General features: G+C 42.0%; 1 protein-coding gene and 14 non-coding genes across 15 annotated transcripts; 7 read left to right on the forward strand and 8 right to left on the reverse strand.

Annotated features, from left to right (window-relative positions):
- Positions 1 to 669: 669 nt before the first annotated feature.
- Positions 670 to 751, reverse strand: trnas-gcu (transfer RNA serine (anticodon GCU)). Its single transcript has one exon. It is a non-coding gene; the product is annotated as a tRNA-Ser (tRNA).
- Positions 752 to 1,338: 587 nt separating this feature from the next.
- trnaa-agc (transfer RNA alanine (anticodon AGC)) lies at positions 1,339 to 1,411 on the forward strand. Its single transcript has one exon. It is a non-coding gene; the product is annotated as a tRNA-Ala (tRNA).
- Positions 1,412 to 2,894: 1,483 nt separating this feature from the next.
- trnas-gcu (transfer RNA serine (anticodon GCU)) lies at positions 2,895 to 2,985 on the reverse strand. The gene has a single exon. It is a non-coding gene; the product is annotated as a tRNA-Ser (tRNA).
- A 574-nt stretch (positions 2,986 to 3,559) lies between these two features.
- On the reverse strand, positions 3,560 to 5,510 carry LOC148157269 (uncharacterized). Its single transcript, XM_088009257.1, has 3 exons — positions 5,094 to 5,510; positions 4,587 to 4,844; positions 3,560 to 4,499 (listed from the first exon to the last, which is right to left on the reverse strand). Exons 1-3 carry the CDS (start codon positions 5,402 to 5,404, stop codon positions 3,713 to 3,715), a joined length of 1,356 nt encoding a protein of 451 aa, XP_087865383.1. The 5' UTR covers positions 5,405 to 5,510; the 3' UTR covers positions 3,560 to 3,712.
- A 558-nt stretch (positions 5,511 to 6,068) lies between these two features.
- trnaa-agc (transfer RNA alanine (anticodon AGC)) lies at positions 6,069 to 6,141 on the forward strand. The gene has a single exon. It is a non-coding gene; the product is annotated as a tRNA-Ala (tRNA).
- A 776-nt stretch (positions 6,142 to 6,917) lies between these two features.
- trnas-gcu (transfer RNA serine (anticodon GCU)) lies at positions 6,918 to 6,999 on the reverse strand. The gene has a single exon. It is a non-coding gene; the product is annotated as a tRNA-Ser (tRNA).
- A 588-nt stretch (positions 7,000 to 7,587) lies between these two features.
- Positions 7,588 to 7,660, forward strand: trnaa-ugc (transfer RNA alanine (anticodon UGC)). Its single transcript has one exon. It is a non-coding gene; the product is annotated as a tRNA-Ala (tRNA).
- Positions 7,661 to 8,921: 1,261 nt separating this feature from the next.
- trnas-gcu (transfer RNA serine (anticodon GCU)) lies at positions 8,922 to 9,003 on the reverse strand. The gene has a single exon. It is a non-coding gene; the product is annotated as a tRNA-Ser (tRNA).
- A 122-nt stretch (positions 9,004 to 9,125) lies between these two features.
- Positions 9,126 to 9,198, forward strand: trnaa-ugc (transfer RNA alanine (anticodon UGC)). Its single transcript has one exon. It is a non-coding gene; the product is annotated as a tRNA-Ala (tRNA).
- A 399-nt stretch (positions 9,199 to 9,597) lies between these two features.
- Positions 9,598 to 9,670, forward strand: trnaa-agc (transfer RNA alanine (anticodon AGC)). The gene has a single exon. It is a non-coding gene; the product is annotated as a tRNA-Ala (tRNA).
- Positions 9,671 to 10,459: 789 nt separating this feature from the next.
- Positions 10,460 to 10,541, reverse strand: trnas-gcu (transfer RNA serine (anticodon GCU)). The gene has a single exon. It is a non-coding gene; the product is annotated as a tRNA-Ser (tRNA).
- A 737-nt stretch (positions 10,542 to 11,278) lies between these two features.
- Positions 11,279 to 11,360, reverse strand: trnas-gcu (transfer RNA serine (anticodon GCU)). The gene has a single exon. It is a non-coding gene; the product is annotated as a tRNA-Ser (tRNA).
- Positions 11,361 to 11,482: 122 nt separating this feature from the next.
- On the forward strand, positions 11,483 to 11,555 carry trnaa-ugc (transfer RNA alanine (anticodon UGC)). Its single transcript has one exon. It is a non-coding gene; the product is annotated as a tRNA-Ala (tRNA).
- Positions 11,556 to 12,816: 1,261 nt separating this feature from the next.
- Positions 12,817 to 12,898, reverse strand: trnas-gcu (transfer RNA serine (anticodon GCU)). Its single transcript has one exon. It is a non-coding gene; the product is annotated as a tRNA-Ser (tRNA).
- A 122-nt stretch (positions 12,899 to 13,020) lies between these two features.
- Positions 13,021 to 13,093, forward strand: trnaa-ugc (transfer RNA alanine (anticodon UGC)). Its single transcript has one exon. It is a non-coding gene; the product is annotated as a tRNA-Ala (tRNA).
- The last annotated feature ends 563 nt before the right edge of the window (positions 13,094 to 13,656 follow it).

Here is a 13,656-nt window from a genome sequence, read left to right on the forward strand (position 1 = left end):
CTATTGAAAATCGTGAGATTTTTTGATCCCTTTTCTTGTCCCACAGTGGGGAATTAGCTCAAGTGGTAGAGCGCTCGCTTTGCATGCGAGAAGTACCGGGATCGATGCCCGCATTCTCCAGAATGTCCTTATCTCAGTCAATTGTACTTTTCATTTCAGAACAAGTATCTTGTCATGCACCTCAATCTGCTGTAGACGAGGTCAAGGCTTTACACAGAGCTCCTTTTATGTTCATTTGAATTGAATCTACTGAAAATCGTGAGATTTTTTTATCGTTTTTGTTGGACCTGTGTCGGGAATTTGTTCAAGTGGTAGAGCGCTCGCTTTGCATGTGGGCGGTAGTGGGATTGATGCCTGCATTCTCCAAAAGACTTTCTCTGTAGTACTCAGTCTCTTAACTGTCCCATCACTGATCAAGTATTTTCTGTAGTACTGAAGTCTTCCTCAAATGTCTATACACAAAACCAAGTGCCATAATGGATGTTATGGCATTTGCATTCTTTGCTCTTTTCTCATCATAGGAGTCCATGGAAGAATTGAAACAACGAGCATTGGAGTTTTGACCAAAAATTTACTTTCCAGTCTGATCTTCTTTAAAATATCCATAATAGACCAAAATTACAGACAAAGTTTAACTATTTCTGAGGCCACTTCACAACCTAAAGCTTACGACAAGGATGGGATTTGAACCCACGCGTGCTGAGCACAATGGATTAGCAGTCCATCGCCTTAACCACTCGGCCACCTCGTCCTTGCTTAATGTATGAATTGAAGGGGAGAGGATCAAGCTTTGCACAGGAGTCCTTTGCTGTTCTTGATTCAAATCTATTGAAAATCGTGAGATTTTTTGATCCCTTTTCTTGTCCCAGTGTGGGGAATTAGCTCAAGTGGTAGAGCGCTCGCTTAGCATGCAAGAAGTAGTGGGATCGATGCCCGCATTCTCCGGAATGTCTCTATCAATTGTACTTTTCTTTTCAGATCGAGTATCTTGTCAAGTACCAAAATCTGCTGTAGACGAGGTCAAGGCTTTACACAGAGCTACTTTTATGTTCATTTGAATTGAATCTACTGAAAATCGTGAGATTTTTTAATCGTTTTTGTTGGACCTGTGTCGGGAATTTGTTCAAGTGGTAGAGCGCTCGCTTTGCATGTGGGCGGTAGTGGGATTGATGCCTGCATTCTCCAAAAGACTTTCTCTGTAGTACTCAGTCTTTTAACCGTCCCATCACTGATCAAGAAGGGGAGAGGATCAAGCTTTGCACAGGAGTCCTTTGCTCTTCTTGATTCAAATCTATTGAAAATCGTGAGATTTTTTGATCCCTTTTCTTGTCCCACAGTGGGGAATTAGCTCAAGTGGTAGAGCGCTCGCTTAGCATGTGAGAGGTAGCGGGATCGATACCCGCATTCTCCAGAATGTCTCTGTCTTGCTCAATTGTACTTTTCATTTCAGATCGAGTATCTGGTCAAGTACCAAAATCCGCTGTAGACGACGTCAAGGCTTTACACAGAGCTCCTTTTATGTTCATTTGAATTGAATCTACTGAAAATCGTGAGATTTTTTAATCGTTTTTCTTGTCCCAGTGTGGGGAATTAGCTCAAGTGGTAGAGCGCTCGCTTAGCATGCGAGAAGTAGCGGGATCGATGCCCGCATTCTCCAGAATGTCTCTGTCAATTGTACTTTTCTTTTCAGATCGAGTATCTTGTCAAGTACCAAAATCTGCTGTAGACGAGGTCAAGGCTTTACACAGAGCTACTTTTATGTTCATTTGAATTGAATCTACTGAAAATTGTGAGATTTTTTGATCGTTTTTGTTGGACCTGTGTCAGGAATTAGTTCAAGTGGTAGAGCGCTCGCTTTGCATGTGGGCGGTAGTGGGATTGATGCCTGCATTCTCCAAAAGACTTTCTCTGTAGTACTCAGTCTTTTAACCGTCCCATCACTGATCAAGAAGGGGAGAGGATCAAGCTTTGCACAGGAGTCCTTTGCTGTTCTTGATTCAAATCTATTGAAAATCATGAGATTTTTTGTATCCCTTTTCTTGTCCCGGTGTGGGGAATTAGCTCAAGTGGTAAAGCGCTCGCTTTGCATGTGAGAGGTAGCGGGATCGATGCCCGCATTCTCCAGAATGTCCTTGTCTCAGTCAATTGTACTTTTCATTTCAGAACAAGTATCTTGTCATGCAACTCAATCTGCTGTAGACGAGGTCAAGGCTTTACACAGAGCTCCTTTTATGTTCATTTGAATTGAATCTACTGAAAATCGTGAGATTTTTTGATCGTTTTTGTTGGACCTGTGTCGGGAATTAGTTCAAGTGGTAGAGCGCTCGCTTTGCATGTGGGCGGTAGTGGGATTGATGCCTGCATTCTCCAAAAGACTTTCTCTGTAGTACTCAGTCTTTTAACCGTCCCATCACTGATCAAGAAGGGGAGAGGATCAAGCTTTGCACAGGAGTCCTTTGCTCTTCTTGATTCAAATCTATTGAAAATCATGAGATTTTTTGTATCCCTTTTCTTGTCCCGGTGTGGGGAATTAGCTCAAGTGGTAAAGCGCTTGCTTTGCATGTGGGTGGTAGTGGGATTGATGCCTGCATTCTCCAAAAGACTTTCTCTGTAGTACTCAGTCTCTTAACTGTCCCATCACTGATCAAGTATTTTCTGTAGTACTGAAGTCTTCCTCAAATGTCTATACACAAAACCGAGTGCCATAATGGATGTTATGGCATTTGCATTCTTTGCTCTTTTCTCATCATAGGAGTCCATGGAAGAATTGAAACAACGAGCATTGGAGTTTTGACCAAAAATTTACTTTCCCGTCTGATCTTCTTTAAAATATCCATAATAGACCAAAATTACAGACAAAGTTTAACTATTTCTGAGGCCACTTCACAACCTAAAGCTTACGACAAGGATGGGATTTGAACCCACGCGTGCTGAGCACAATGGATTAGCAGTCCATCGCCTTAACCACTCGGCCAAAAATGGGGCAAAAGGGACTGCTAGAAGTGGGGGAAAAGGGAAAGGAGGGGGAAAGAAGGGAGGGGGAAAAAGGGAGGAAAAATCTGAAGCTTCTACACAAGTACACGTTTCAACAACATTCATGTCATTGTAGTGATACCTGTTTTATGCTCCTCTATGCATTTTTACACTAATTTCAAGTTCAATATAGAATAACATCCCATCCAAATACTGTTATTTTTGAATTACTGAATTACTAGACTGTTGATAATATCACTTTTGAGAGGGCCAACAAAATTATAAAAGACACAAATAAATGATCAGTGATATTTATTCACTTTTACACAACATTCACAGAGGGCTAACAATATACCTCGACATGTAAAGCAGCACCTACAGGCTGACTAAAAACATACAAATATCAGAGAGAACTTCAGATCACACATTTTTTAATCTGTCAGCCATAAACTCAGCATATACAAGTGCAAACCGAAATGATAAAGTGTCAAATTCTTCCATTAATTTTCTTTTGTATTAGGTTTTTGCAGTGTTTATTATTAATCTACTTCAAAACTGTTCTCCCTCATAATATATTATACAGAATATAAAACTATCAGTGAGCAAGGCAAGAACATCCTTCAAAATTCTTAGTGCAACCTCATATTGCACTGATAAAAATAGCTGGGAAAAATAAATCCAACTGCTTGGATTTCTATCCGCTAAAAACTGAAAACTAAAAAGAAAATCTTTCAAACAGTCATTGCTTCCCAAGAGACTCTTTCCATTCCAAAATAGTTTGTCCAGAGGCTGGACAGTACCATTTTCCCTTAATCTGCGTATGGCCAGTGCTTTTGTTTTTTGCCTGACCACAAACTGAACACTGATAATGGTAGTCCTGCTTCCATTGGCGCTTTTTGGGAGGCTCCCCTCTTGCCAGCCGTTCCTGGTCTTCTAATTCTGCCCTATTCTGTCTCCACTTCCTGTAGCGATTCATGTTGGCTGGAGCCTGATCTGATGGTGATGATGATGCTGAACCAGCAGCAGCTGCAGGAGTTGATGAGTGAAGTGGTGGTGTATAGTACCTATAAAATGGAGCCATAGGAGATGGCAGGGGTGGGAACTGTCCTTGTCCAAATGAGGTCAAAACTGGAGCTGGTGGACCGTAGCAGAAACCCAAAGAACCGGATGGCGCTTGTGGCACCTGGTTCTGCTCACAGTAGGACCAAGCAGATGATGGTGGCTGATCAGTCTGTGGATACAGGAAGCTGGCAGGAACGGGGGCCTGTGAAAAGTGTCCTGGCTGGTATGATGGAGGATAATGCTGTGTGAAGCCAGCTTTACCACCAACCCGTTGACGGATCAGTGCCTCGCCTTCTCTGTTTTCAGGTTCCTTAAACTCCATGCTTTTATGTCCGTGTTCCACAGGAATGGAGGGGAGCTGTCTCGCTTCTGGGAAGGAGGCGTCAGCCACGGACACCTTCGGAGGAAGCTTCACACCTTGGAGAAGAGTGTCCCTGTCTGTTCTCTTCTGCCGCTCATGTAGCCTGAAAGAAGAAAAACATAAATTGTTTTCTTTCAAAGTCAAGCCATCTTTAAAGTGCAATATCTGTTGAAAATAAAGGACTTCTTACCAAGCACACACAGTGGTATTGTTGATGGTGACTAACAACAAATTGGTCTTGTCCTGTATGGGCTGGGAGTCCTCAAGCAGTTGTTTAATGTGGCAGTATGTTTGAACAATAGACTGCGGGATGGGTAAAATCTTCCCCTTGCTGTCTTTTGGCCGGTTTCTTGCTTGCTGATATTCTTTCAACAGCTTGAGGCAAATGCACTCAGACACTCTGTTTGAGTCAGGTCTCTGAGCAGCCTGGCCATGGGTCATGAAGAGTCTGTGTGACAAACGGGTCATTCAAATAGTAGAAAAACACAAGTTTATTAACACTGATTTGATTGGAGCAGTAATGAAGTGCAGTAGAAAAGTTCTTCTCATTTTGATGAGCTCAGCAAACCCATATTAATCTCCTAAGCTTAAAACTTTACAATGCAGAGAAAAAATTTTTATTTGCAACACATGACTTGGCTTCCATCAGTGAATATGCAAACAAGTTATCCATTGTGTCAAATATTAGACAGGTTACCTTTCAGCTGCTTGTTGACCAGGTGCAGAGCCACTTCGTTTCCGGGAAGCTCTCCATGGTCCTGGTAATGTGCTCTTCTTGTTTTTTAAGGTGTATTTGGGGGGCTGCTTGTCCATAGCTTGCAGGTTAGAATACAGCTGCAAGACATTTTCTACCTCTGTTGTTGACAATGCAGTTATTGTTCTGTTGGGGCTCAAAAGGTACTCTGCCAAGCTGTCAACTGCCTCCCATCCAGGAAAACCTCTGTAGTCACACCGGGTCTCCTTAAAAAAAAAAAAACGGAACATAGGTACAGATATACACACAGTCATTTCTTTGTCATCTCAAACAATTTCCTGGAACTGCTGGTTGATCGGACTGTATAATCCATATTTGTACTAAAGGAAAAGGCCAACATGCCACAGAAGAAAAAGAGAGAAATAAAGTAGTCTAAACCAGTGGTTTCCCAACAAGTGCTGCAGAAGCCTTTTAATCATTTAAGTAAGCTGTTTGCAAGCAGGACACTTAAAACATGCAGTAGAGGGGTACATGAGAACCAGACTAGGGAACTACTGGTTTAAATAAAGTAGATTAAAATATAAAATCAAGTACTGTTTCAGATTTATTAATTTAAAAAATGTTTAGATGCTGAGAAAGATGGAAAAGCGCCTGTAAATAAAGCTAAGCCAAAGCCTAATCTGGAAATATGATTTTATAACAACTACATCCCAAAATTGTCTATAGAACATAATCCAGCAACCAAACAAAGTGTGCCATGCTGTAATGAAACAAAATGAACCCACATAGGTCTCACTTTACCTGGGATAAACCGCTACTTGGTCCGCTAAAGGAGAGGTCATCAGTAAGCTGACCTCTGACTGGAGCAGCAGCATGAGTGGGAGAGGTAGGGCTTGAGTCGATACTGGTTTCCTGTAAACACACAGAAGCGACAGCCTAACTCGTGAGATTTTTTGATCCCTTTTCTTGTCCCACAGTGGGGAATTAGCTCAAGTGGTAGAGCACTCGCTTAGCATGCGAGAAGTAGCGGGATCGATACCCGCATTCTCCAGAATGTCTCTGTCTTGCTCAATTGTACTTTTCATTTCAGATCGAGTATCTGGTCAAGTACCAAAATTCGCTGTAGACGACGTCAGGGCTTTACACAGAGCTCCTTTTATGTTCATTTGAATTGAATCTACTGAAAATCGTGAGATTTTTTAATCGTTTTTGTTGGACCTGTGTGGGGAATTAGTTCAAGTGGTAGAGCGCTCGCTTTGCATGTGGGCGCTAGTGGGATTGATGTCTGCATTCTCCAAAAGACTTTCTCTGTAGTACTCAGTCTTTTAACCGTCCCATCACTGATCAAGAAGGGGAGAGGATCAAGCTTTGCACAGGAGTCCTTTGCTGTTCTTGATTCAAATCTATTGAAAATCATGAGATTTTTTGTATCCCTTTTCTTGTCCCGGTGTGGGGAATTAGCTCAAGTGGTAAAGCGCTTGCTTTGCATGTGGGCAGTAGTGGGATTGATCCCTGCATTCTCCAAAAGACTTTCTCTGTAGTACTCAGTCTCTTAACTGTCCCATCACTGATCAAGTATTTTCTGTAGTACTGAAGTCTTCCTCAAATGTCTATACACAAAACCGAGTGCCATAATGGATGTTATGGCATTTGCATTCTTTGCTCTTTTCTCATCATAGGAGTCCATGGAAGAATTGAAACAACGAGCATTGGAGTTTTGACCAAAAATTTACTTTCCAGTCTGATCTTCTTTAAAATATCCATAATAGACCAAAATTACAGACAAAGTTTAACTATTTCTGAGGCCACTTCACAACCTAAAGCTTACGACAAGGATGGGATTTGAACCCACACGTGCTGAGCACAATGGATTAGCAGTCCATCGCCTTAACCACTCGGCCACCTCGTCCTTGCTTATTGTATGAATTGAAGGGGAGAGGATCAAGCTTTGCACAGGAGTCCTTTGCTGTTCTTGATTCAAATCTATTGAAAATCGTGAGATTTTTTGATCCCTTTTCTTGTCCCAGTGTGGGGAATTAGCTCAAGTGGTAGAGCGCTCGCTTAGCATGCGAGAAGTAGCGGGATCGATGCCCGCATTCTCCAGAATGTCTCTGTCAATTGTACTTTTCTTTTCAGATCGAGTATCTTGTCAAGTACCAAAATCTGCTGTAGACGAGGTCAAGGCTTTACACAGAGCTACTTTTATGTTCATTTGAATTGAATCTACTGAAAATCGTGAGATTTTTTGATCGTTTTTGTTGGACCTGTGTCGGGAATTAGTTCAAGTGGTAGAGCGCTCGCTTTGCATGTGGGCGGTAGTGGGATTGATGCCTGCATTCTCCAAAAGACTTTCTCTGTAGTACTCAGTCTTTTAACCGTCCCATCACTGATCAAGAAGGGGAGAGGATCAAGCTTTGCACAGGAGTCCTTTGCTGTTCTTGATTCAAATCTATTGAAAATCGTGAGATTTTTTGTATCCCTTTTCTTGTCCCAGTGTGGGGAATTAGCTCAAGTGGTAGAGCGCTCGCTTTGCATGTGAGAGGTAGTGGGATCGATACCCGCATTCTCCAGAATGTCCTTGTCTCAGTCAATTGTACTTTTCATTTCAGAACAAGTATCTTGTCATGCACCTCAATCTGCTGTAGACGAGGTCAAGGCTTTACACAGAGCTCCTTTTATGTTCATTTGAATTGAATCTACTGAAAATCGTGAGATTTTTTTATCGTTTTTGTTGGACCTGTGTCGGGAATTTGTTCAAGTGGTAGAGCGCTCGCTTTGCATGTGGGCGGTAGTGGGATTGATGCCTGCATTCTCCAAAAGACTTTCTCTGTAGTACTCAGTCTTTTAACCATCCCATCACTGATCAAGAAGGGGAGAGGATCAAGCTTTGCACAGGAGTCCTTTGCTCTTCTTGATTCATATCTATTGAAAATCATGAGATTTTTTGATCCCTTTTCTTGTCCCACAGTGGGGAATTAGCTCAAGTGGTAGAGCGCTCGCTTAGCATGCAAGAAGTAGCGGGATCGATACCCGCATTCTCCAGAATGTCTCTGTCTTGCTCAATTGTACTTTTCATTTCAGATCGAGTATCTGGTCAAGTACCAAAATCCGCTGTAGACCACGTCAAGGCTTTACACAGAGCTCCTTTTATGTTCATTTGAATTGAATCTACTGAAAATCGTGAGATTTTTTAATCGTTTTTCTTGTCCCAGTGTGGGGAATTAGCTCAAGTGGTAGAGCGCTCGCTTAGCATGCGAGAAGTAGCGGGATCGATGCCCGCATTCTCCAGAATGTCTCTGTCAATTGTACTTTTCTTTTCAGATCGAGTATCTTGTCAAGTACCAAAATCTGCTGTAGACGAGGTCAAGGCTTTACACAGAGCTACTTTTATGTTCATTTGAATTGAATCTACTGAAAATCGTGAGATTTTTTAATCGTTTTTGTTGGACCTGTGTCGGGAATTAGTTCAAGTGGTAGACCGCTCACTTTGCATGTGGGCGGTAGTGGGATTGATGCCTGCATTCTCCAAAAGACTTTCTCTGTAGTACTCAGTCTCTTAACTGTCCCATCACTGATCAAGTATTTTCTGTAGTACTGAAGTCTTCCTCAAATGTCTATACACAAAACCGAGTGCCATAATGGATGTTATGGCATTTGCATTCTTTGCTCTTTTCTCATCATAGGAGTCCATGGAAGAATTGAAACAACGAGCATTGGAGTTTTGACCAAAAATTTACTTTCCAGTCTGATCTTCTTTAAAATATCCATAATAGACCAAAATTACAGACAAAGTTTAACTATTTCTGAGGCCACTTCACAACCTAAAGCTTACGACAAGGATGGGATTTGAACCCACGCGTGCTGAGCACAATGGATTAGCAGTCCATTGCCTTAACCACTCGGCCACCTCGTCCTTGCTTATTGTATGAATTGAAGGGGAGAGGATCAAGCTTTGCACAGGAGTCCTTTGCTGTTCTTGATTCAAATCTATTGAAAATCGTGAGATTTTTTGTATCCCTTTTCTTGTCCCAGTGTGGGGAATTAGCTCAAGTGGTAGAGCGCTCGCTTTGCATGTGAGAGGTAGTGGGATCGATACCCACATTCTCCAGAATGTCCTTGTCTCAGTCAATTGTACTTTTCATTTCAGAACAAGTATCTTGTCATGCACCTCAATCTGCTGTAGACGAGGTCAAGGCTTTACACAGAGCTCCTTTTATGTTCATTTGAATTGAATCTACTGAAAATCGTGAGATTTTTTTATCGTTTTTGTTGGACCTGTGTCGGGAATTTGTTCAAGTGGTAGAGCGCTCGCTTTGCATGTGGGCGGTAGTGGGATTGATGCCTGCATTCTCCAAAAGACTTTCTCTGTAGTACTCAGTCTTTTAACCATCCCATCACTGATCAAGAAGGGGAGAGGATCAAGCTTTGCACAGGAGTCCTTTGCTCTTCTTGATTCATATCTATTGAAAATCGTGAGATTTTTTGATCCCTTTTCTTGTCCCACAGTGGGGAATTAGCTCAAGTGGTAGAGCGCTTGCTTAGCATGCAAGAAGTAGCGGGATCGATACCCGCATTCTCCAGAATGTCTCTGTCTTGCTCAATTGTACTTTTCATTTCAGATCGAGTATCTGGTCAAGTACCAAAATCCGCTGTAGACCACGTCAAGGCTTTACACAGAGCTCCTTTTATGTTCATTTGAATTGAATCTACTGAAAATCGTGAGATTTTTTAATCGTTTTTCTTGTCCCAGTGTGGGGAATTAGCTCAAGTGGTAGAGCGCTCGCTTAGCATGCGAGAAGTAGCGGGATCGATGCCCGCATTCTCCAGAATGTGTCTGTCAATTGTACTTTTCTTTTCAGATCGAGTATCTTGTCAAGTACCAAAATCTGCTGTAGACGAGGTCAAGGCTTTACACAGAGCTACTTTTATGTTCATTTGAATTGAATCTACTGAAAATCGTGAGATTTTTTAATCGTTTTTGTTGGACCTGTGTCGGGAATTAGTTCAAGTGGTAGACCGCTCACTTTGCATGTGGGCGGTAGTGGGATTGATGCCTGCATTCTCCAAAAGACTTTCTCTGTAGTACTCAGTCTCTTAACTGTCCCATCACTGATCAAGTATTTTCTGTAGTACTGAAGTCTTCCTCAAATGTCTATACACAAAACCGAGTGCCATAATGGATGTTATGGCATTTGCATTCTTTGCTCTTTTCTCATCATAGGAGTCCATGGAAGAATTGAAACAACGAGCATTGGAGTTTTGACCAAAAATTTACTTTCCAGTCTGATCTTCTTTAAAATATCCATAATAGACCAAAATTACAGACAAAGTTTAACTATTTCTGAGGCCACTTCACAACCTAAAGCTTACGACAAGGATGGGATTTGAACCCACGCGTGCTGAGCACAATGGATTAGCAGTCCATTGCCTTAACCACTCGGCCACCTCGTCCTTGCTTATTGTATGAATTGAAGGGGAGAGGATCAAGCTTTGCACAGGAGTCCTTTGCTGTTCTTGATTCAAATCTATTGAAAATCGTGAGATTTTTTGATCCCTTTTCTTGTCCCAGTGTGGGGAATTAGCTCAAGTGGTAGAGCGCTCGCTTAGCATGCGAGAAGTAGCGGGATCGATGCCCGCATTCTCCAGAATGTGTCTGTCAATTGTACTTTTCTTTTCAGATCGAGTATCTTGTCAAGTACCAAAATCTGCTGTAGACGAGGTCAAGGCTTTACACAGAGCTACTTTTATGTTCATTTGAATTGAATCTACTGAAAATCGTGAGATTTTTTAATCGTTTTTGTTGGACCTGTGTCGGGAATTAGTTCAAGTGGTAGACCGCTCACTTTGCATGTGGGCGGTAGTGGGATTGATGCCTGCATTCTCCAAAAGACTTTCTCTGTAGTACTCAGTCTCTTAACTGTCCCATCACTGATCAAGTATTTTCTGTAGTACTGAAGTCTTCCTCAAATGTCTATACACAAAACCGAGTGCCATAATGGATGTTATGGCATTTGCATTCTTTGCTCTTTTCTCATCATAGGAGTCCATGGAAGAATTGAAACAACGAGCATTGGAGTTTTGACCAAAAATTTACTTTCCAGTCTGATCTTCTTTAAAATATCCATAATAGACCAAAATTACAGACAAAGTTTAACTATTTCTGAGGCCACTTCACAACCTAAAGCTTACGACAAGGATGGGATTTGAACCCACGCGTGCTGAGCACAATGGATTAGCAGTCCATTGCCTTAACCACTCGGCCACCTCGTCCTTGCTTATTGTATGAATTGAAGGGGAGAGGATCAAGCTTTGCACAGGAGTCCTTTGCTGTTCTTGATTCAAATCTATTGAAAATCGTGAGATTTTTTGTATCCCTTTTCTTGTCCCAGTGTGGGGAATTAGCTCAAGTGGTAGAGCGCTCGCTTTGCATGTGAGAGGTAGTGGGATCGATACCCGCATTCTCCAGAATGTCCTTGTCTCAGTCAATTGTACTTTTCATTTCAGAACAAGTATCTTGTCATGCACCTCAATCTGCTGTAGACGAGGTCAAGGCTTTACACAGAGCTCCTTTTATGTTCATTTGAATTGAATCTACTGAAAATCGTGAGATTTTTTTATCGTTTTTGTTGGACCTGTGTCGGGAATTTGTTCAAGTGGTAGAGCGCTCGCTTTGCATGTGGGCGGTAGTGGGATTGATGCCTGCATTCTCCAAAAGACTTTCTCTGTAGTACTCAGTCTTTTAACCATCCCATCACTGATCAAGAAGGGGAGAGGATCAAGCTTTGCACAGGAGTCCTTTGCTCTTCTTGATTCATATCTATTGAAAATCGTGAGATTTTTTGATCCCTTTTCTTGTCCCACAGTGGGGAATTAGCTCAAGTGGTAGAGCGCTCGCTTAGCATGCAAGAAGTAGCGGGATCGATACCCGCATTCTCCAGAATGTCTCTGTCTTGCTCAATTGTACTTTTCATTTCAGATCGAGTATCTGGTCAAGTACCAAAATCCGCTGTAGACCACGTCAAGGCTTTACACAGAGCTCCTTTTATGTTCATTTGAATTGAATCTACTGAAAATCGTGAGATTTTTTAATCGTTTTTCTTGTCCCAGTGTGGGGAATTAGCTCAAGTGGTAGAGCGCTCGCTTAGCATGCGAGAAGTAGCGGGATCGATGCCCGCATTCTCCAGAATGTGTCTGTCAATTGTACTTTTCTTTTCAGATCGAGTATCTTGTCAAGTACCAAAATCTGCTGTAGACGAGGTCAAGGCTTTACACAGAGCTACTTTTATGTTCATTTGAATTGAATCTACTGAAAATCGTGAGATTTTTTAATCGTTTTTGTTGGACCTGTGTCGGGAATTAGTTCAAGTGGTAGACCGCTCACTTTGCATGTGGGCGGTAGTGGGATTGATGCCTGCATTCTCCAAAAGACTTTCTCTGTAGTACTCAGTCTCTTAACTGTCCCATCACTGATCAAGTATTTTCTGTAGTACTGAAGTCTTCCTCAAATGTCTATACACAAAACCGAGTGCCATAATGGATGTTATGGCATTTGCATTCTTTGCTCTTTTCTCATCATAGGAGTCCATGGAAGAATTGAAACAACGAGCATTGGAGTTTTGACCAAAAATTTACTTTCCAGTCTGATCTTCTTTAAAATATCCATAATAGACCAAAATTACAGACAAAGTTTAACTATTTCTGAGGCCACTTCACAACCTAAAGCTTACGACGAGGATGGGATTTGAACCCACGCGTGCTGAGCACAATGGATTAGCAGTCCATTGCCTTAACCACTCGGCCACCTCGTCCTTGCTTATTGTATGAATTGAAGGGGAGAGGATCAAGCTTTGCACAGGAGTCCTTTGCTGTTCTTGATTCAAATCTATTGAAAATCGTGAGATTTTTTGTATCCCTTTTCTTGTCCCAGTGTGGGGAATTAGCTCAAGTGGTAGAGCGCTCGCTTTGCATGTGAGAGGTAGTGGGATCGATACCCGCATTCTCCAGAATGTCCTTGTCTCAGTCAATTGTACTTTTCATTTCAGAACAAGTATCTTGTCATGCACCTCAATCTGCTGTAGACGAGGTCAAGGCTTTACACAGAGCTCCTTTTATGTTCATTTGAATTGAATCTACTGAAAATCGTGAGATTTTTTTATCGTTTTTGTTGGACCTGTGTCGGGAATTTGTTCAAGTGGTAGAGCGCTCGCTTTGCATGTGGGCGGTAGTGGGATTGATGCCTGCATTCTCCAAAAGACTTTCTCTGTAGTACTCAGTCTTTTAACCATCCCATCACTGATCAAGAAGGGGAGAGGATCAAGCTTTGCACAGGAGTCCTTTGCTCTTCTTGATTCATATCTATTGAAAATCGTGAGATTTTTTGATCCCTTTTCTTGTCCCACAGTGGGGAATTAGCTCAAGTGGTAGAGCGCTCGCTTAGCATGCAAGAAGTAGCGGGATCGATACCCGCATTCTCCAGAATGTCTCTGTCTTGCTCAATTGTACTTTTCATTTCAGATCGAGTATCTGGTCAAGTACCAAAATCCGCTGTAGACCACGTCAAGGCTTT

Source organism: Poecilia mexicana, unplaced genomic scaffold (genome assembly GCF_051168715.1).
Source record: "Poecilia mexicana isolate PSO_F unplaced genomic scaffold, ASM5116871v1 scaffold_10, whole genome shotgun sequence".
NCBI lineage: Eukaryota > Metazoa > Chordata > Actinopteri > Cyprinodontiformes > Poeciliidae > Poecilia > Poecilia mexicana.